The 23,590-nt window shown below is 38.7% G+C and overlaps 1 protein-coding gene across 7 annotated transcripts in view; it reads right to left on the bottom strand.

Annotated features, from left to right (window-relative positions):
- The window catches only part of LOC109430375 (complexin), a 596,174-nt gene that overhangs the window by 15,768 nt on the left and 556,816 nt on the right, over positions 1 to 23,590 (bottom strand). For all 7 annotated transcript variants that reach the window (XM_062846307.1, XM_062846308.1, XM_062846309.1 and 4 more), the window contains one exon: positions 3,682 to 3,814. In XM_062846307.1, coding sequence (XP_062702291.1) covers positions 3,682 to 3,814 — 133 coding nt within the window. The remainder of the gene's footprint in view (positions 1 to 3,681; positions 3,815 to 23,590) is intronic.

The following is a 23,590-nucleotide window of genomic DNA, read 5'->3' as shown; positions in this document are numbered from 1 at the left end:
AAGATTAAGTGTAGAATTAGCATTTAAGTTAAAATACACGTTAATATAAACAAAAAAAATCTCCGAAATGACTATAGGGGAATTTTTTGGGCGCGCCTCCGATGAAAGTTTCGAATTTCCATTTTAGAGGAATTCCGAAAGGACTCTTGGGAAAATATGGTGAGAAACTTTCTGAAAGACTTTCCGAAGAAACGCACACATGAATTACTGGAGGAGTTCCAGACGGAATTCCAGGAAGCACTTCTAGAGGCATTTCCGAAGGAGCTCTTGGAAAAAATTTGGTGAAAAGTAGTTGAAAGATTTCTGAGAAACCACTCCGAGAAAAGTCCAGGATAAGAGCCCCTAGATAGAAAAAACTCCTGTGTATATATCCAGAGGAACTCCTGTAAGAAATCTCAGAGAAGCTTCTGGAAAAGTTCCTTCAGGAGTTCTTTACGGAATTCTAGTAGAAACTTTCGGCGGAACAGCTGGAAGAACTCGAAGGAAGTTCGGAGAAGTTTTTGAAAGCATAGCTCGAGAAACTTGTGCAAGAATTCCACGAGGAACTTTTGTTTGAATTCTGCGAGGAATTTCTGGAAGTAGGGTGACAATGGGTATTATCGGCAGGTTTGTTCTCTTCGTCATGGGGGTTTTTTGTCAGCTAAATTGCCTGAAACTTGGCCATACAATTCAGCTTAGTTGGGAAGGATTTGAGACCAACTCTGAGTTCAATAGGTTTCAAAAAACCCCCAAAGACGAAGTGAATAAAACGGCCGAGAATAGGTAATTTCCCCTATTTCTTAAGCAATTTCTTTAAAAGTCCCCGGAGGAGTTTCCAAGTGAATTTTCGAAGGAACTCCTGGAACAAGTCTCGAAGGAATTGCTAATTCAATTCCCGGAGGAATTTATGGAAAATTTCTCTGATCAGTTCCTGGGACAGTTCCTGAAGGAACTTCTAGAAGAAAAAAAAATGCCTATGGATATTATAGATTAGGTCACATAGGAACTTTGGCCAAGTTCTTGAAGAAACTTCTAGATTCTGGAATAATCACCGAATAAACTTCTGAAAGAATACCCGTGGAGCTTCCAAAAGAATTTTCGAAGCAATTTTCAAGTAAAAAATCCTGAGGTATTTCCGGAAGAATTCCGGATTCTTACTGGAGGAGTTCCAGACTGCTCCACCATCAATAATGCTTGGGAGAATGTTCCAGACGGATTTCTGGAGGAACTTCTGAAAGATTTTCTAGAGAAATTCATGAGGGAATTTCCTGCGGAATAGCTGGTAGAATTCGAAGGAAGTTTTTAAAAGAATAGCTCGAAAAACCTCAGGAAGAACTTTTAATAGAATTCTGAGAGGAACTTTTGGAAGAATTTCTGAAGCAACTTCTGGAATATTTCGTGGTGAAGCTTCCGAAAGAATTTTCTGAGGAACTCCTGAAAAAAATTTCAAAGGAATTGTTGATTCTGTTTCCAGAGGAATTCCTGCAAAATGTTCTGGACCAATTCCTGGAGGAACTTCAAGAATAATTCACGAATAAAAAATTGTCGATGGATTTTATAGAACAGACCACAGAGGATTATTTTTTCAAATTCTGGAAGAATCTTCTAGATTTTGGAATAATTGCCGAAGAAATTGTCGAAATAATACCCAAAGAAACTTAAGGAAGAATTTTGAGTGTAGCTACCGGAAGAAGCAGAAGAATATCTGAAGGAACTCGTGGAAGACATAATCCAGGAACTTCTGTAAGAATGAGCTTTTGGAAGAATGCTCGAAAGATCTTATCAAAAAAAAAAAAAAAAAATGCGGGAGACGTACCGAAAAATACTCGAACTGCATGGAACAATACTCAAAAAAAAAGTTTGTGGGAGGAATTTCGGTAGATCCTCTGGAAGAATTGCCGAAAGACCTTTAGGAAGAATTACTGGAAATTTTCTTAGAGCAAATGCTTGAGGAACTTGTTAAAAAAATTGTTGAGCGATTCTCTGGAAGAACTTCCGAAAGAATATCTGGAAGACATAACGAAGGACCATCTAGGAGAATTCCTGAAGGAGCTTCTGAAAAATGCTCAGCGGAGCTGCTAAAGATACAACCATTGTAACATATGGTGGACTTCCCGGAGAAACTCCTGTTCGAACTCGTAGAGAAATCCCCGGCGAATCTTTTATAGGAATTCCCAGTTGAACTTCAAGAATACCCGCTGGCAATATTAGTATTCTCGCAGGAAGAACTTCCCGTAGAACTCTTACGAGGATTCCCGGTGAACTCCTAGAGCATTCTCGCAAGGACCTCCCAAAGAAATTACCAGCGGATCTTCTGGAATTTTCGGTGAAACTTGTAGAGAAATTACCGATTGAACTCCTAGAACAGTTTCAGATGGAATTGCTGTTGAAATCTCTGGTAAATTTCAAGTTAAAACACCTGGAAGAATTTCCATGGGAATTGCTGAAACAATTCGCGGAAAACTACTGTAGGAATTCCTTATCCACTTTCCATTCAGTTACCCACTGAGGAAGATGTTCGACTACAAGTGGTAGTCGAAATACGCGTATACGCGTAGCAAGCAAAATAGAGCGGAATTAAAAGATACAAATTGATTACACTCATACGAAGAGGGTATTCTGCTTAGAGGGTTCGAAAAGTATGTACAAGATATAGAAGAAGTTTCTGTGAATTCCTGGCGGAACCCCTATAGAATCTGATATAAGAATTTCCAGTGAAACTTCAAGGGAAATTCTAGACGGAACTTTCATTTTTCATTGGAACTCTTGCTGGAACTTCTAAATAAATTCCTGGCGGAGCCCCAAGAAGTATTTCCGATGGAAGGAATTCTTGACAACAATATTCGTCCCCGGTGGAACTCTCAGAAGAATATCCATAGAAATTCCTGATGGAAGTTTAAGAGTAATCTTGGGTGGAACACTGAAAACAGCATACCAGCGAAACTGCTTGAAGAGTTTCTGATGTTTCTGGTGTAATTTCTAGATATATTCACGAGGAATTCTCATGAAAACTTCTGGAGTAATTCCTGGTAGAATTCCTGGAGCTCGCAGGCGTCTTGTAGCAGTTTCACACATTTAACGGATTAATCGGAAGACGAGATGTTGTACGTAGGTACAACCAGTTGTTGCGGTGAACTTCTGCTTTGTAAATATAACTCTTCCACTACGATTGGTTCTAATCTACGGCTGATGCTATTCCGTTCTATAATATCTGTCGGGGAAGTCAACGTTGGAAAGCTTTAAAGAGTTGCATTTTCTTTCAAGCAACTATATCTCTATAATAGCACTCTCTATATAAGCACTAGCAAAATAATGATGATGCATTAAACGAGGAGAGAACAGGACTTTTCGATGCTTGTAGAAAAAAAAACTAAAACGGAAATTATAAATGCAGAAAATCGAATGCTTTATTGGGTGCAGTTTATCAAAGTTGAACACAAATGAAACTAAGTCAAACAAAGAAAAAACTATTACGGTTGATGCTTGATCACGTGGTGGGGGAGAGGGGTTCTAAGGTATTGTCATTGATTTCCATTCGTGGGAGGTAATTTCATCAAAGTCCATTAAGTCAATATCAATCGGTATCCGTATGATGGTGTGCATTCATTTCGATTGAGCATTGTTTGAAGAGTTTTTTTTTTTCATCTGATTGTCTGGTTCACTTCCAGCACGCCATTCGACGCACCCAGCCGAAATACTTACTTGTGAAGTCGTCCAGATCCTCCTGTTCCGCCTCGGCCGCCAGCTCTTCGGGCGTTTTCTTTTTCCGCATCAGCGGGTTGGGTTCCTCCTGGGGTGCCTGTTCGACCACTTCCTCCTTTTTCTTTATGTTATACTGCAATGAGAGTGGGGAGAGAAAGACAGGGAATAACCATTAATTCGGAGAAATGGGCTACGCTTAGCGAAATCACGCTAGGAATGGAGTTTTAATTATCCAACTTTTCGGTTCTTTTGTTTTGCTTGGCGTCCAATCAAAGCAATAAAGGAGCCGCGAACGGAAGGTGATGACAATGGCCGGAAATTGGCGCTTTTTCGTCGGAAAGGTGGGATAATCCGCACCGTGTGTGGCAAGCGAAGGGGAAATCCTGTCAGTTTGGTCGATAATGTTCTATATTTATCTATAGGTTTAGAGAAAGATAAACTATCCTAAAGAAACGTCTCGTTAGTGGATATTGCAATGATGGAATTGAAACAGATTAGAGAACGTGTACAATAGATTGGCAGAAACAGCGGCAAATGTCATTATCAGTGCACGTTTGTAGGCACAAGCGCTGCCATAACGGCATTTAAAAACGTGGGTCGAGGATCAGAATTGCATCTGCAGCAAATGTACATTCTAGATTAAGTAGAAATGGGTCATTCAACGACGACGGGTACAGGTCGAAAATTGCCGAAATTGTCGTGTTTCAGCTAATTGCACATTCTTGTTCAATTTGGTCACCATTATGTGCGACAACGTTTCAGTTGCGTTTCTTTTTCTTCTAAGTCTTCAAATGTCATGAACCAGAGGCGTATCCTGAAGAAATTACCTATGTGGTTTATTTACAATTATTTTTCTAAACACTGGCGATCCCTCATTAAAAAACACTAACCTTAAAACGGTTTTATACAGACGATACCAAACATGTTTAGGATACGTATTAGCATTAGGCTGTCCCAAAAAAAAATCGATGTTCGAAGAGTCAAGGTGCTCAACCCTTAGATGAAAGATATGCATATTTGAAACATTTTTGTAGAACATTTCGATTTTCTAAAAAATCATTTAGAGGTTCCGCTAGGGCGATTTTTGAAAAATAGCTCTCTTTTTTTATAAAAAGTCTCAAAAAAATCATTTTTTCGTAATATATTTTTCAACTTCTGAATTTTTCCAATATTTTTGTATTTTTATATGGACCTCTAGGCATTCTTGAAGGGGATAAGTTTTTGAAATATTGTATTTATATTAACGGCAGAACCGTTTTTGTGCTGATAAAAGGACTATTTTTTGATAATTGTTCATCTAAATTTGAGAAAAAAATACATGCACGATTTTTTATTTTCAATTTTGAAAGTTTTATCTGATAGTACTATTTGTATGCGTCATTTCTCTAAATAAAAGATTTAAAATATCTTGTCTAGAAGCTGGGATATTGGGATTTTAGTAAATGGACAATATTTCAAATTTATGCAAAACTTTGTATATTTGGAATATTGTAAGGTCTTTGTGACACTCCAATGTACGTATAATAAAAGAAGTTATGCTTAAAAATACGGCTTTGCTTATTGGATGGTCAAGCTAGTTTAAACATGGATCTTTTATTCTGGGGTGATTGGCAATAGATTCATGAAGAGCTTTTATCTGAATAACTACAACAATGACATGTAGCAACGCATTAATTTCGATGTTATTGACGGTTTCCCCCCTTATCGAACGCGACGATTTGAATCCGTCGCGGATGAAACCATCGCCAGAGTCGTCGCAGCCAATCAGCAGGCGGGAGTCTGACGTTTCTCCGATCTCACTAACAGCAGCAGAGGTGGTGCTTGATTCGTTGCGATGATTCGGAAATGCTGACTGGAAGTTGGCAGCGCGTTTTTTTATGAAAGCAACATACAATATGTCGTGGAATTCTCGACAATTACACCTCTTTTCTGAAATAGCAAAAACCATTCCATGCAGAGATAACATAATAGTGATGAAATCAATAAAAAAACATCTAAGTTAAGACAGAACTGATTTTAAAAAACTTAGAAAATAATAGACAATATTAGGCTTTCGAGGAAATACGCGATCTTATGATTGCTAAACGTTTATTTTTTTTATGAATTAAGCTAATATTTTGACACGATATCGCAACTATGCCGAATTTTGCATATACGAAATACAAATCGTGTCTGATCACAAGCTTAGTCACGATAGGGCAACCAAAATGTGTCAAAGTAATTGGACAACGGCGGCCTCTTGATTTACACGTGTGTTGCTGTTTGATCAGTTTTGCACTTACGCCCACACATGTGATCAGAAATGTTTTATATTTCTTTTATGCAAAATTCTTCATCGTGTCGGTTTCGTATCAAAATTTGTGTTTAATTCATCAAAGGAAATATAGTTAAACCTAGAGTTAAACCAGGGCCCATATAGCCGAGGCGGTAAACGCACGGGTATTCAGCATGACCATGCTGAGGGTGACGGGTTCGATTCCCAGTCGGTCCAGGATCTTTTCGTAAAGGAAATTTCCTTGACTTCCTTGGACATAGAGTATCTTCGTGCCTGCCACACGATATACACATGCAAAATGGTCATTGGCAGAGGAAGCTCTCAGTTAAAAACTGTGGAAGTGCTCATAGAACACTAAGCTGAGAAGCAGGCTTTGTCCCAGTGAGGACGTTACGCCAAGAAGAGGAGGAGGTAGAGTTAAACCATCTCAAAGTTGGCAATTTGTCGGCGTTTGTCCGATTAACTATGCACCCCCGTTGCTTTCATACCGAATTGTCCATTACATTTCAAGTTCAAGTCTTCAGTAAAAATCATGACTTAACTATGATTTTTTATTGAATTTATCTATGTTATATTCTCTGCATGGAATGGTCGTTCCTATTCAGGAAAAATGGGCGCAGTAGTTGGAAATCCACGACGTATAATCTCGAACTAAATGCGTTGCTACCAGCAACCACGATACCCGTCATATTTGTAGTTATTCAGATAAAAGCTCTCCATGAATCTGCTGCCAACCAGCCCAGAATAAAAGATCCATGTTTAAACTAGCTTGACCATACAACAAGAAAAGCTTGTATTGATATACGTACATTGGAGTGTTACAAAAGCCTTACAATATTCCAAATATACAAAGTTTTGCAAAAATTTGAAATATTGTTCATTTTTTAAAATCCTAATATCTCAGCTTCTAGACAAGATATTTTAAATCATTTTTAGAGAAATGACGCATACAAATAGTACTTTCAGATTAAACTTTCAAAATTGAAAATAAAAAATCGTGCATGTATTTTTTTTTTCTCAAATTTAGATGAAAAACTCTCGAAAAAATAGTCTTTTTATCAGCACAAAAACGGTTCTGCCGTTAATATAAATACAATATTTCAAAAACTTATTCCCTTCAAGAATGCCTAGAGGTCCATAGAAAAATACAAAAACATTGAAAAAAACTCAGAAGTTGAAAAATATATTACGAAAAAATGATTTTTTTGAGACTTTTCATAAAAAAGGCCATTTTTCAAAAATCGCCCTAGCGGAACCTCTAAATGTTTTTTTAGAAAATCGAAATGTTCTACAAAAATGCTTCAAATATGCATATCTTTCATTTAAGGGTTGAGCACCTTGACTTTTCGAACATCGATTTTTTTTGGGACAGTCTAATTAGCATAGATGTAGTTAGGATTTTTTTTTGTTAGTCGACATTGGTCGACAGAGGTATGAGTATAATTATGAAAATGTGAGGCCATCTCTTTATTTCGAAGTAGCTCAGCTCTACTTCCCAACAACACTCCGACGTACGCACGAACTTGTGCAGCTACAGTAAAATCCGCGGCGCGCGGTCTGTTGGCAACAAGCGATTGCAAACATCACTTCCCTCCCCATCCTCACATTGATTGACCGACAACTTGACGTAACAGGCGCCACTCGCGTTTTAAAATAGAAGATCGTGAATACTCACACACTGAAGCTGCCTGTTGGTCCCAAGCAGCTATCTCATTGGTTCCTTATGTAAGTGTATCTGGTCTGGCGATACAGGGGTAGCATCTACGGGCGGTCAATCAATTTCCAATTTCCGACGGAATATTTAATGAAAACCATAAAAAAGAGACTTTCCAGCATACTGGAAGAATTTCTGAACAACACATTGGAGAAATCTATGAGATAGCTCTTTATGATATTGCCGAGTGTAAGTTTTAGATTTTTTAAAGATGTTTTTCAAAGAAAACTCTGAGGAAGTTCTTGTAGGTAGATATTTAGAGAAAAATGAAAACATTATATTAGGAGATTCTCTTCCTAGATCTCTATTGAAGTAGAAGAACTAAGGAACGAAAAGGGGAACATGTTTCTTTAGCAATTTATCCCATTCAAGCATGTAGAAACACGATGATACTGCTATGAAAATTCATACGCAAGTCAATAGTTTTTGACATTCTAAAATTTGTTGTATGCAACTGGTTGCAAAACTCGAATTTTTGAGCATTCGTCATAGTTATGCAATTTGCAAGCCTCATTGGACGTGTGCTGTAAAAATCGTGCAATTTGTAGCATCAATGGCTGTTGCTCCTGGAACTCAGAAGAAAATGTTTCACAGAATGTCATAAAAAAGCTATGCATTTCGTCTTCAGGAATACTGATAGAAATAATATTAGCAATATTCCTAAATTCTAAATTGTAAAACAATACTGCTAATGGTTTCACCAATATTTTTGTTAGATACTTTCCGTCAGAGTTCTGCTGAAAGAAATTTCGCATGCTTTAAAAAAAAAAAACAAGGGGTTACAACAGTAATGCTTAAATAATATATATTTCCAAAGAAGCTTAGGGAGGAAGTTTTGGGAGTGCCTCCGTTGGAAAGTTTGCATTTCCATCCGATGCTCTTAGAGTTACTTCCGAAAGCACTAAAAAGTGAAAATTTTCCGAGAAACTTTTGATTATCCTTCCGGAGAAACGCGCGCAAGAATTACTGGAGGAGTTGCAGACGAAATTCTGGCATTTTGGAGAAATTTTCAAAGGAAATCTTGGAGCAATTTTGATAGAAAACTAATGGAAAACTTCCCGAGAAAACTCCTAGAAAATCCTCAGGAGGACCTGCTTGAGAAAATACTGAAAAAAAAAACAACTAGAGGTCTCCTAGAGGGCCCATATAGCCGAGGCGGTAAACGCACGGGTATTCAGCATGACCATGCTGAGGGTGACGGGTTCGATTCCCGGTCGGTCCAGGATCTTTTCGTAAAGGAAATTTCCTTGACTTCCTTGGGCATAGAGTATCTTCGTGCCTGCCACACGATATACGCATGCAAAATGGTCATTGGCAGAGGAAGCTCTCAGTTAATAACTGTGGAAGTGCTCATAGAACACTAAGCTGAGAAGCAGGCTTTGTCCCAGTGAGGACGTTACGCCAAGAAGAGAGAGAGAGAGAGAGAGAGAGAGAGAGAGAGAGAGAGGTCTCCTGTTTGAAGTTCCAGAGGAACTCCTGAAAAAAATCCCACAGAAACTTGTGGTAGAATTCTCGTAAAAACACCTTAAGAGATTTTCGTGCGAACTCCGAAAAAAAAAATTCCGAGGAGCTTTTGCAGGAATTTACTGAGAAACTCCTGCAGAAATTTTCAGAGGAATTTCTGAAAGAATTTCCAAAGAAACTTCTCTTCATTTGCCCGGGGGGTTCACTGGAAAATCTTCGGAGGAACTACTTGAAGAGTTCGAACTATTTTCGGAGGATGCATTTTGAATTAAATTTCTGGTACCGTTTCTGAAGGAACGTTCGGAAAAAATCGCCGGAGGAACTTCTGAAAGAGTTTTTGGAGGAGCTTCTAGTTTCGTCTCTGCTGATTATTGGAAGATTTCCCGGAGCAATTCCGGAAAGAATTTTTGGAGGAACTAACGGAAAAACTGTCCATGGATTTTCTAGACTAGATCACAAAGGACCTAGTGAAATTCTTGGAGAAACTTCTGGAATACTTGGCGAAGAAATGCCCTTGAGGAACTCTTAAGATGAATTTCCTGAGGCCCAATCCCCAAAGAAACTTTCACAAGAATTTTGTGAGAAACTATCACTGCCTTGAAAATACCCTGCTTGAAGAGCTCCCTGCATTGCTGGTATAACTCCTGGATATATTTACTTCTGGGGGAATTCTCTGTGGAACATCTAGAATACCTAAACCCCGGTGGTATTTCTAGAAAAGTTAACTGCGAAATCCCTGGAGTTCGTAATGTAGAAGTTTCCAGTGATACTTCTAGAGGTACTATCGGCGAAGTTTTTTTTTCTAGAATTTTCCAGTTGCCAGACGAGGGCGAGCTTTATAGGTTTCCTCAAGAGGACAGCTGGAGTACAGTAAAAGTAGCCATCAATGACGCAGTCAATAGCACCATCGGGTACGTGGATAGTAGTCGACAGGACAAATGGTGCAGATCAGTTTTAGAGAAGGAACTGCTGTGCCGTTCACAAGAAACATCTTGCCTGAAACTTCTGCTGCAGTTCTGCAATAATATTCTTCAAAAAATCACTAAAGTAATTCAAACTTTAATTATTATTCCATTCCAACTTTAATTATTATTATTCCAGAAATACTTACACAACAACTTAGAGTAAAAGTATCAGAATTCATTAAATTGTTTAGGGCCGATTCGGCTGGCAAACTTTAATGCAAATGGATGATGCAGTAGAATGTCCATTCACCGGACCTTTCCCCCAGCCAAGCGAATTCTTTCGACTTCTATTGCCCATTCTGTAACTTCGCCGGGCATATGGCGACGTCAGAAACCCAAGTATGACAGTTCTCTTAGGTATGTATTGTATTTTAGATCTTCCATTGCATCTGTAGTAGCAAATAGTTATGAACGGCAGCGGAGATCAAATGGGATTCCAAACTACATATTTCCTATGTATGGGTGGGAAAATGGCGATCTGATTAACAATTTGTTTGAAGCTTAAAAATAACTAAACCTGTGACTAGATTGCATTTATACTACTCATGGTTTACTTGGCATCATGCAACATGGTAATATATCTGCAAAAATGTTGAACTAATTCACACAAAACAGTAAACTTTGAAAGCTATTTTTAAAAAATCATCAAATATCATGTCGGTGAAAAAAATTTACATGAAAGCTTATGTATTTTTTAGGTGATCGCCGATGAAAACACTTGCCCGAACTTGCCCGACTGCAAGAACGTCCTATATACATTTTGCGTGATTTTCAGGAACTTTCTATAAAAAATCATTGCGTATTTTGTTTTTTTTTCCAACTAATTTCTTTGATATATGTTTTATTTTAGTATTTTTCATTATTATAACTCGAAAACGGACATTAAATTTGTTTACAAACGTAATTTAATTAAAAAACTCGATTTTAAGTAGGTATTTTATAAAACGACTAATATCTCAAGAACAGTAGGCTTTGGAAATTTGACGTGTTCGGCAAACTTTTTTTAGCATAAATAGCCGAACAACTTCGCCGAAGACACCATACCGCTAAAATGAAAGGTGGCCAAAATGACTTATAGGACTTTTATGCGAATAACGTAAGAAAAATATACTACCGTTCAAAAAATCGACCTTGTTCATAGAAATATGGGGATCTCGACATCTCGACGAGCTAGAGGTTTTTTGGTAGTTGATGTTCTTTTGCTTTTGTACATTGCCGGCGTTAGGGTGAGCGAGTGAGATTTCTTATGCTTGCCGGACGTTGCAATTGGAAAAAATGTGAGATCGTTCCAATTTAGCATGATCATGAGCATAGATGACCGTACAATTGGGTTTTTATTTTATACGAAAGAGCACCTTTTTCTGAGCCACAATGATTTTTTTCAGATTTTTAGAACTTTGTTTTGATACCTAAAATCAATTTCAAAGAGATTTTTTGAAATCATCTTTTGACAGCTGGGTAACTGTTTGACAGCTCCACCCAGTACAAAATGCGACGAGGGGTGATTCGACAAATCGCTCCCATACAAACTTCAAATTGATTTTTAAATAGGTTCCCGGGCATCAAAACTCATGAACATTTGAATTTCGGCTCAGTTTCGCATGCAGATTCAAAATTTGGAATTATCTCAACACCGCTAAAGAAGCCAATTCGTAGTTGCTACTCCGTGATTGACCAGAACAATCGGAATTGCACAAGGAATTAACAAACGGAGCTTGGGAGTGCATTTTATCAAGTCAATAACGGCGCCGGCCACGTCCTTACGGTCATTGAGGAAGGAAAGGAAAGTTAGTATGACATACGTTGCTACTAGAGACCGAGATCACCTCATCTTCTTCACGACTGTTACGGGAAAGAGTTGGTGAGATCGTTCCTATTTATGTGAAAAACTACTGGCAGCGAAAGGTGAGGAATCGTAGGCTCTGCGCGCGAACAGCTGTTTTTTTTTTTCAAAACCGTCTGTCAAACGTTTTCTTTGCTTTGCGTTGTTTTCAATATGGCCGGTTGAATAAAAAAAGACACGGACACCGTCTTCAGCCAGAGGCTGTACAGACTGAACGATACTTAATACTAGACACGGACACCAGTGAATTCGGAGAAAAAACTATTCTCATGAAAAATTTCATCGCCCGGGGCGGGAATCAAACCCGTAATTGGTTAGATTGTTTTAGACGAAAAATTTCAATTGATGAGAAAAATGCAAAAAAGCACGTTTTCCATATAAATTTCAATCGCAATGCGGAATACGGGGACGCAACCAATCGCTTCCAAATTTTGCACAGTTACTTTGGACGCTAAAATGAATCGAAAAAGGCTTGTTCCGAAAAATCGACTTTGTTAACCCAGTCTAATATCTATGCCCCTTCCCAGGAAAAAGAGGTTCAACAGAGTGACATCAACTTGCTTAGCATCGTCACTTTTGAGGTTTCTGTTTCATATCTACACTACGTATTAAACGGAGCGAGAAAGACGCCCACTCAGCGACCCCAAGACATTATCAAAACTTTGATCATATTTTTCTGGGATAATCATAAGAGAAAATCGACTAAGGGAAATCGATCACTGTAGATACGCTTGTATGATACTAAGCGCGTCGACACAGTCTTTTCGTAACTGTGAAATGACATTTACTTAAATATTACTCTAAATCAATTCTGCTTAAATATTGTTTTCAACACTTTTTTGTGAATTTTCTTAAATCCGTTGTCTTAAATCCCATCCTGGTTACGTTCATCGGTCACCTCGGCCCACCCGGTATACGGCAGCAGCACCAGCAGCAGCCGGATCACGTTCCGATGGATGGGATTGAATTGGATTTGGGACGTCCCTCATTTGTTCTCGTTTTCACCTAAATAGCCAACCACCTATAAACTCCACCTAGGTGCCGTACCGATTCTCTATCTCTCTCTTCTCTAGTCTAGATAGCTTCTGATGTCATCATCAACCGGCTTCGGACGACACGACACGACCCACACCTCATCGCAACCGGAGAGACACGATTCCCAAGAGGACAGACTGGCTACGGTTGTTAGACCGTCAGCCAAGTCGCAGCCAGCACCACCCAGGCAATGTCGTCCTCGAGGAGGCTGATCCTTGATGTGGCGTGGCTGGCGATGTGTGATAATTATCGCTTTCACCCGTCAATTTCACTCCCACCTTTTTTTTTGCGCTTGGCATTGGATTTTGGGTTTCAGCTTTATGGTTCGGAATTGGCTTGGTTCACAGATTTGATGTGGTTAGAATTCGTTGTTCAATTTCCGTTGGTTATTTTAGTGCGCCTATTCCAATCAGAGGAGTTTATGTGTCAATTCGAATTTATTGCTTGATTGGCTTGGTATACATTCTGAGGAAAATATATCGTTTTTGATGAAGATAAATGACTGAATCGATGTGCTTTAAAAATCAGATAGTTGGAATTATTGAAAATAATCAAAGAAATGTCGCAACTCTAAAAAGTGTATATTGATAAAAATTTACTACAAAATTTTCGTCAGGCGTCGGGTCGAATTTTCAGTCTGATAATAGAATGATTACCATTTCTGTTTTGTACCTTAAAGACCAATGTTTCAAATTCTGGCCGTATCCTTTAATTCTATTTTTTGTTTGTATCATTCTAAATGCAATCTAATCTACAAACATACATACAGTGCATAATCATATTACTCCAGAATTTATAGATAAACCGTTTCATGAAGTGATTTTTTTTCTTTCTATGTCCAATGTTCCAATGGAAATTGCAGCATTTCATTTATTCTACCTGTAGAAGGTGGGTGGTGATTAAATACCTCTACTTTCCAAATTTAGCTTCAGCTGTAAAAATGCAACCAAATCCATGGATTTAAATCTTCCCAGAATCCATCCACATCTCGCAAATACAGTTAGACAGCCTTAAGTCCTAAGCTCGTAACTGCACTGGGTACAAAGGAACCAACCGCAATAATGAAATAACATTCACCAGAAAACCGTCGGTCGTTTTTATTTTCATGTTCGTAGGTTGAAATGAGCAACCAGAAGATGAAAAAAAAAACCCGAAATCCAACGCATCCCCATCACGCTTGATTTGAGGCACAATGAGTTTATCCTTCTTCTGTGTTTTCATCCCACTTGGCAACAGAAGTGTAGCAATAGCCCGAGAGTGAGCCTCTAGAAACGGGGGAATCGTGGGGTCTTTTACTTTTATGTTTCCCCATGTCGACGCCCGGCCCGGCCCGGTCCTGCTAGTATTGGGTGTGTGGGAAATTCTCTTTGAATCCAGCACGGCTCTTGAATGTTCGTAAATTGAACAAGAAGCTTCAGTTGGTTTGTTGGTTGCCGCCCAGACGTCCATCCGTCCGTTCGTTCGTTCGTTCGTTCGTTCGTTCGTTTGTCTGTCGAGTCGAGTCAAAGGATCAACGTAGATTTGTTTCATTTCAAGCAAAACAAAAACAGCGGGCGTCATTTTGAGTTGGGTTGGTTGATCATCTCGTTCCCCGAAGGAGCGGGCGATATTGCGTGGATAACTGCCTGTATAAGGAGAGTATGGGGAGTGCTACAGAATGAACCCATTGAGATTGTATTTTGACCGTGCTTATCCAAGACACGCTGAACATTCAAGTCGACATGATCAAAATTACTATGCCAAAATAGTTTTAGTCAAAAGCACTACATGTATGGTAATATTGACAATTTTCATTTTGCATTCGGTTGAAAATGGTTGGTGCAGTTCTTAATTTCACCAAAGATTCGATAGAATCTACAACAATTTTTTGTTAGGGTGTGGCAACGTAGTACATAGTCTCTTTAATAAAGACAAATCAATCAATCAATCAACATAGTACATTCATCTGAAAAACGAATTCAAACTATAATGCATTTAGGCTCTGGTTCCTAATAGTTTTTTTTTTATTTTTTCCTCCATGAACTTATTGAAACGTTTACCTAGAACCTCCATCAAGTATTGTGATAGAAATTGCTTCAGAAATGAAAGTAAGCGTAACTGTATGAGCTCCATAAGGAGTTGTTGTACAAATTACTCTAAGAATCATTTAAGTAATTCCTGCAGTTTTTTTTTTGCTGGAATTCACATAAGAGTTCCTTCTAAGAGTTTCTTCATTAAATCTCCCAAGAGTTCCTTCAGGAATTGCTGCAGAAACGGATTTTGGAGTTTACTCAGAGTTTTCTGAGATAGTTCTTTCAGCAATTGCTCCAGAGCTTGCTTTACCCAAGTAACATTTTGATTACCAATTAATCTTGTAGATGCTTTGACAACCGTAATAAAACCTATTACCCCTTTTCAGGTTTTCTTGTTGTTCTAAAAACCTTTTCTAGTCCTTTTGACTGAAATATTACTTGAGTAGAAATTCCTCCTGCAGTTTCTTTGGAAATTCTTCCGTCATTTGCTCCAAACGTTCCTGCAAGGATTTCTTCCAGTTTTTAATGCATGAATGTCTCCTACTGCTTTCAGCAAGTTTTCTTCCCGAAGTCTCTACAGATATTCACCTACCCCAAGAAGTCCCTGCAAATATTTTTCCTAGGTGTTTCTTCAGGAATCCTGCTAGAGTTTCTAGAGATTTCCTCTAGAAGACTGAAGAAATTTTTCGAATAGGCACCGCCAAGGCACCATTCACCGTGGATTTAAGAGGATTCGGGGCAAATAAGGGCTGTCAGTTGTCACCAGTCTTATAATCATTGTTGGTGCCGCTTTTAATTGCCTTCATTATAGGTTAAAATTAAAGCAATATCCACAGAAGTAGAAAATTTTTCACAAAATTTGGTGATATAGTACAATTAGTAAAGGGTAGTAGGGTCGCCTAATTCCGTGGTAGGTCACCATTCACCGTGGTAGTAGGGACCCATTCACCGTGTATGCGAAATTTTATTCTACTTTGTTTAAAAATGGTCAAAACAACCCAGCCAAGGGAATTTTCTTCGTTTAAATTCATTTCAAGTAATAACTTGCAAGATTTTATTAGAAAAACGAATGTTCAAATTTTCGATTTTTTCTAGATATATAGGACAATATGGGGCACGGTGAATGGAGACCATTGATTTTTAGGGTACCCATTTTGTTTCAATTAAAAAGTACGAGTAATCGTACTTTCTTGTTAAAGTTTCTTCGGTAATGCAAAATACATACCTTATATGTGAACTTAATTGATTCTTGGTTGAATAAAAACGTTACTACATTTAGTTTATCGCTTAAATCACCTAAGCGCAGTTTTCGTTTTTTCACTATGAATGCAGTGAACGAGCAGAAACCCGCTTCATGTAAACACACTTTAGTGTCAAAATGATACTTTTATTGCTGTGTGCGTTCAAGATGCAAACGGTGCCCAAATGCGCTTCAAACGCGGTAGCACATGTTACCAAAGGCAACGTAGCAACCATAGCCAATATCACCGCCACCCTAGGATTCGAAAGCTCCCGCTGACATCGGGTTACTTGTTAGAAAATCTTACCGCATTTGGTGCTCCCGCATTTGATATTTGCATTTTGAATGCACACAGCAATAAATGTTTCTAATGAGCGTTTTGGCATGGTAACAATACATTAGTGTTGTATTGGTGAAATTGAAGAGAAATTGTCGTATCATTCAATCATAATATGGAAATAATGAAAAAATATTCGAAGGCACACGGTGAATGGAGCCCCCACGGTGAATGGCGCCTTGACTGTACTACTCTAATACTAAAGTACTACTAGGTAGATGCTCTTCTAGAAAGTCTCAAAATAGCTCCAGTAACTTTTAATCAGGTTTTTTTAAAGTTTCTTCAATTATTTTCTCGGTGTTTCTTCAGAGTTTCTAAGAAAATTTCTCTATATGTTCTTTTGAAAAATACCTAAGGCAACCTAAAGAAAATCTCCCTAGGATCAATTTTTGTTTTAAATTTCGCAACATGTTCCTCAATAGAATGCCAATAGAATGCCTAAGTTAAAATACACAGAATAATAATAATTAAAAAAAAATAGTTCAGGCGTTCGATTTAAATAGGTCATATTTATGCAGTGAGTCCTATGTAGATTCGACCTATTCAAATCGAACGCCAGAGTTCTCTCCTCAATTGAAGTTTACTTTTGAAAGGATTTCTTAAGGCAATGTTGGATATTTATTAGAAAAAAAAATCCCGGAGAATTTCCTGCAAGAACTATTGTGGAAATTCTTGGAAAAAATCTAGAAAAACTTCTGAAAGAGCTTTTAAAGAAATTCATGCAATGACATTTAGGGTTCACTTCTACAAAGTTGTTTATTTTGACGTTTTACACAACTTTGGGTCTTCAGTTAGCCTAGTGAATAAGGCTATGAATTGCCAATCCGGAGACGACGGGTTCGATTCCCGTTCCGGTCGGGAAAAATTTCTCGACTCCCTGGGCATAGTGTATCATTGTACTTGCTACACTATGTACAAATTCATGCAATGGCAGGCAAAAAAGCCCTTGAATTAATAATTGTGGAAGTGCTCCAAGAACACTAAGTTGAAGAGAGGCAGACCAAGTTCCAATGCGAATGTCGAGCCATAAAGAAAAAGAAGAAGATAACTTTGTAGAACATTGCTACTTTCTAAAACTGCGCGTTTTCGATATATATGAATAAAACGTTTTTTGGGGTCCTTTCATGAAACACGACTGTATCTTGAAACAATGGATAGATAGAGGGTTGGTGTCTTCGGTAAAGATACTTGCACACTGGAATCTCTTCTTATGCACACGGCTGGGGGTGCATAAATTTAAAAGGCATAAAAAGAGAGAAATTTATGCATAAATTAAATTTGGGCTTTAATTAGGAAATCTAGTTCACGAGAACAGCTCATGCTCCTGGGCATTTGAGGTGGGGCTAAACGGGTTTCCAAAAAGTTCCCAGAGAGCCTAAAAAGGAGGTTCCAAGAGGCGCTTCAGGAGGTTGTTCCATGGAATGTAGAGTCTTTTAAAGGCGTTCTGTCAGGATTTGTTGACGTTTCAATAAGATTTTGGGGAATTCAGGGGATCTCAGGAGCTTCAAAACACTTTGTAAGGGAGTTTGAGGGGCTTTCCGTGCCTCTGGAGTCGACCTACTGAGGAGCAGGCATGGAATCCTCCTCAGAGCAAAACAAGAGAACAAAAAATCTGCTCCGCGCTCCCGCATTCAAAGCTAGAGCGTTTTCTCTCGTTTTGTTTCAGCTTCCTGCTTGTAGCTTGTGACTCCGAAAAACGTGCGGATTGATTGCTCAAAAAAGTGCGTTTCCTCAAAATTGAGGCACTTTGTGTACGCCGGGAGTAAACATGAATATGTTTGTGATAACAAATCATTTATTAACAATTGCACAAGTATTTATATGTGCAATTATGACATACCACCCGATCGGCGAGCTCATACTGCGAACAACGCCATAAAAATAGTCCACCAACTTACCGGGTTGCTCAAAAATGAGGCACAAAAAAGTTACACTTTGTGTTGATTCAAGTGGCTCGAAGTTTCTCTTTGTCTCGCTCCCGTTCTCTCTTTGTGCATCGCTCCCGCACAAACGACTTCGGTAGGAACGCACAAAGATAAGGAGAGCAAAAACGTTCATTTGAGGCACATTGTGGGAGCAAATAACAAGCCTGCTGAGGAGCTTTCCAAGGTATTTCAGATTCATTTCAGAGAGTTTTAGTGTGTTTCAGGAACATTTTTAAAGGGCGTTTAAAGAGAGGCGTTTTATAGCATTTCAGCGGCGTTTCAAGGGTGTTTCAGGTGCGTTTCAGTGGGTTTATGGAGCCTATTAAAGGAGTTCAAAGGGATTCTGAATGCATTTCATTTTCATAGTGATTTTGATAATTTAAAAGGCGAAGGTTTCAGAGGCGTTTTGAGGCATTTCAGATCAGGATTGTATCAGAACAACACCTTTAAATCATAGGGTTTTTCAGGAGCGTTCCAAAAGATATTGTGATAGGGTTACTGAAAATCCTTTGGATCTTTCCGGAATGCCTCCAAGATCCTTCTGAAACGCCCTTGGACCCCATGTAACGCATCTGAGACCATCCTAAACCCCCGAAAACGCTTCCGTAATGCTTCTTAATCTCGCAGAAAACGCTCTGAAACTTCCTGAAATGCCTCTAAAATTGCCCTGATACCCCCTCGAACCCCATATAACGCACCTGAGACCCTCCGAACAATATTGGTTCTAAGTAGCTTTCCATCTCTTTATGCAGGGCATAAAAGGTGCATACATTAAAAGTGCATAAAAATAACATGCATAAAAAAGGATTAAGTGTATCGTCCAGAAAGTTCAAGTTTCGATGAAGAATGCCTAAGAAAAATAAGATTAGTTGGTATCGAAAGCTGGCCTATTACGCTATCAGTGGAAGAAATAAAGGGTTCCGGGTAATTTGACCGAATGCCGTTTGCCGAACGCCGTAGGGTTATTTGGCCGGATACGGATACCATTTGGCCAAGTGCCGTTTGGCCTAAAAATGAATGATGAACTTAAGTGACCATGCCATTGTCCCACATCAGTATAACTCGAAAGAACAGCCTATGATTTACAAAAGGAAAAATCTTTGATAAAGTATTGATAGTTTCAACGTCAATTAATCCTTGAATGAACTCTTGTGATCATGATTCGGCCAAACAACCCATTCTTCCAAATGGCATTCGGCCAAATGGCGTTCGGCTAAACGACATTCGGCCAAGTGGCATTCGACAAAATGGCCAGACACCGAAAGACTACAACACAAGGGGATTCGGAACTATAGGCGCTAATGAAGTCTACACAGAAGCGTACACTGGAATTGATCACGAACCGCATCTTGGGATTACAGACATGAAACGTCGATTACGAATAAAGGTATCAAGGAAGGATGACATGGTTGAGGATGACATGATAAAATATTTTGTGAGAATTGTGACCGGAGTTCATAGCCAAGACAATGGCTGACAAGTAGAAAAACTAGCCACAGAATGTCAATGTCGCGAGTGTTCGTGTGACCAACATCTAGTTTGCCACGCCCTTACAGCGTCAGTACCGGCCCTACAAGTGTCAAATCAATTTTTATAATCAAAACAAAACATCCGCAACAACATGTGTATTTAAAAATAATGGATAAATACATCCGAGGTATGAAATCAAATAAATTAATTTATTGGCTACAGCGCCATTAGCGATCTAATTTCTAATACATCTAATGGCCGACACGTCGGAATCAAACAAGTAGCTCTTGTCTTGATTTTACGCTAGACTGAAAAGCCACTCGAAAACAAAACAGACACTCATCAAAATCATAAAAATAAGTGCAACCATGGGTTGAAACTGATGATCTACAAGGGAATAAAATGCTGAAAATGTTGAAGATACCGGTAAATGCTGAAGACATCATCTGTCAGAATCTTCGGGATTGCTACACGTACGCACGGGAAACACTCACTCAATTACATATTCACCATCATTCATGTTGACGGACTATTGGCTGCAATTCTTTTGACCGTATTTTCGCACCGGCGTTCAATATTTGGAGCAATGTGTAACAGAATTCCTAGGACAAGTTTTGGATGAAAAACAGGCTAAATTCATGAGGCAATTATGTTGACTAGCCGGGGCCCGTGGCGTAGTTGGTCACACGTTCGCTTCATATGCGGATGGTCATGGGTTTGATTCCCAGCCCCGGCACTTGCAATTTTTCGTCAGTTGCTTTTCCCCCGAGAGCAACTGACACTGACCCTCTTCTGAGCCCCATGGCTCAAAAGGACCTGGATACCTGGACATCGGCGAACTGCTACTCATAATGAACCCCCAATCGGACTGGAAAGGAACAACGGCCATCCATCATCATCCTTGTGCTCATCATTCTACTAGGTATAAAGTAGAAAAAGTGAAAGCAGCAGCAAGGCAACCAGTTCGATAAAGTAGAATATAATCTGGGCGCTGTACAAAATGTAAGTGCAGCTGTCAATTGAATTTGCTCACGTAGTGCCCCAGTGGACAATAGAGCTGTAAATTAGGTTAAGTGATTAAGGGCCGATTTCTTCACCCGGGCTTAAATTTTAAACCAGGCTTAGCAACATTTTAAGCCGGGCTTAACTTTTTTTCAATTTCTTCACCTCGGCTTAACCACTAAACCCGGTTTAATAAAGCTACGGTTTACGTTAAGTGTGGCTTATTTTAAGCGGTGCTCTGAGGTGGCTTAGCAGCGCTAAGCCAGGCTTAAGCCGCAAATTGCAGAGTTTGGGTTTCTTCACCTGCTTCGTGGTAAAATTTTTGAAACAGCAGACAATATTTAAAAAAAAAACAGTATGTATACTTATGAACGATACAATTGTAAAACGTTTGGATACGGATGGAGGCGATGATAAAGAAAATGATAATCTACAGCCGGTGCGTCGTCAATATAAAATATTCAACATCGGTTTTTGGGACAATCAAGTTTTTAAATTAGATTGAAAGTCTTCAAAAAGGTACCGTGTTGATACTTTTGGAAATTTGTCATCCTGATTTGAAAGTCGAAAGTACATTTGCATTGAAGTTCTATTTATTTGAAGTCAAGTCCTTCCATAATTTCAGGTCACAATAAACATATTTTTGTCTCTTATGGTTCAAGACATATTATTTTTTTAACAAACAAACTTAGGATGACACTCAAAAACTAATTCTTCTAATAACTTTTTATACACTGATTTTTAAGAAAAACTTTGTTCAAAGCACGTCTAGCCCATCGGATATTGAACATTTTGACTTATAATTCTAAATATAAAAAGTATTATTCGTGGTGTACTTCTAAACATGCCTTATTTTGAATACCTAATAGGGTGACGTTGGATATTGCAGACTACATCCCAAATTGGACTATCACACTTTTTTTGGTACGCCTAAAAAGTGTGATAAAAGTGCACATTTGCCTCGGATCGTCTCGACGTCTTCGGTGCACTTATTCCTCCATTCACGAGGAATAAGTGCACCGAAGACCTCAACTCGATCCGACGTGACCCTGCGCTGCAATCACACTTTGAAGGTGTGTTCACACTATTGTGTCAGTCCAATTTGGGGTGCAGTCAGCAATATTATCGGCAGGCTTGTTCTCTTCGTCGTAGGGGGTGTTTGTCGGCCAAAATGCCTGAAACATATCATTCAGCTCACTTTGGAAGGATTTGAGGCCATCTTTGAGTTCAATAAGTTCTAAAAAACCCCCCATGACGAAGAGAACAAAACTGCCGAAAATACGTAAGTTCCCATATCCAAAAATGACGCAAGTGGATTTTAAATATCTTTTTGTAAATCAGCACTATGAAATTTGATTTATACTTGCCGGATCACAACGTACTAGCTTTTCGTACTATTCCAAACAATTGCAATATGATGCATAATGCAACTGATTTCGGTTGTACATATTATGAATCATAATGCAATTTTTTGATCCACAACCATCATCGTATTAATGCATTTTTATATTAAAATCCTAAATCTTTTGTATGGGCCGTAACAAGGGCCCGTAACGCACGATAATATTTTCCTTTACTTAAGAGCGTTACGTATTTTGTGAACGGCACATAAGCATTTTTAAAATAAAGTATTTAAAACACCAACGAATGGAATAAAAGTGAAATAAACTGTTTCTATTGAGGGATTTCAGTTTCTAGTTGAACTTGAACTGTGTGAAGCTGTGGCTATCATACACAGTTCAAAATTATAAACATATTCGAAAAATGGCCAGCGTCCAGGAGTATCTCACGACCAACACATTTTCAAAAACTCATCGTATCGAAATGCAACTCTAACAGGGCGATAAGGGAGATTATTTATTCGAAGGCGATTCTGGATATCAAAGCATAAAATCAACATTGCAACGCCTTTGCTGCAATGTGGCACTGGTGGCACTTCAATTCTGTACAATGAAAGGCAAATTTGAAAACCAAATGTTGTAGAACGATCATATGGAGTAGGTACTAGATCGAAGATCTTCCATACTAGCGTTGGGTAAAATATCAACACTACAGGTAGTTCATCGTTGTTAATTCCCTTCTGCATCCGAAAAATTTACCGATTCCGCTTTTCCTACTAAAACTCCAGCGGATGTTTTGTTGTTGTTACTCCATACTGCATATAACGGGCATTTAAAAATATCGGCGGCTGTCCGTTATAGGCAGTATGGAGTAATAACAACAAAACTTTCGCTAGTAGAAAAAGCGGAATCGCTCGGTAATTTTTTTCGGATGCAGAAGGAAATTAACAATGATGAATTACCTAGACTGTTGATATTCACCCAACGCTAGTATCGAAGATCTTCGATTTAGTACCTATTTGGTGTTCGAATTTGCCTCTCATTGTACAAATTTGGAGTGCCACATTGTAGAAAAGGCGTTGCAATGTTGATTTTATGTATTGATATCCAGAATCGCCTTCGAATACATAATCTCCATTATCGCCCTGTTAGACTTGCATTTCGATAGTGAGTTTTTGAAAATGTTTTGGTTCTGAGATGATCCAGAGTCCAGACCATTTTTCGAAAATGTTTAAAATTTTGAACTGTGTACATTCAATAAAAGTCACAGCAAAGTTCAAGTTCAAC

Source organism: Aedes albopictus, chromosome 1, assembly GCF_035046485.1.
Source record: "Aedes albopictus strain Foshan chromosome 1, AalbF5, whole genome shotgun sequence".
Classification (NCBI taxonomy): domain Eukaryota; kingdom Metazoa; phylum Arthropoda; class Insecta; order Diptera; family Culicidae; genus Aedes; species Aedes albopictus.
Note: the sequence above shows the minus strand (reverse complement) of the source record. Positions and strands in the feature narration are given on the sequence as shown.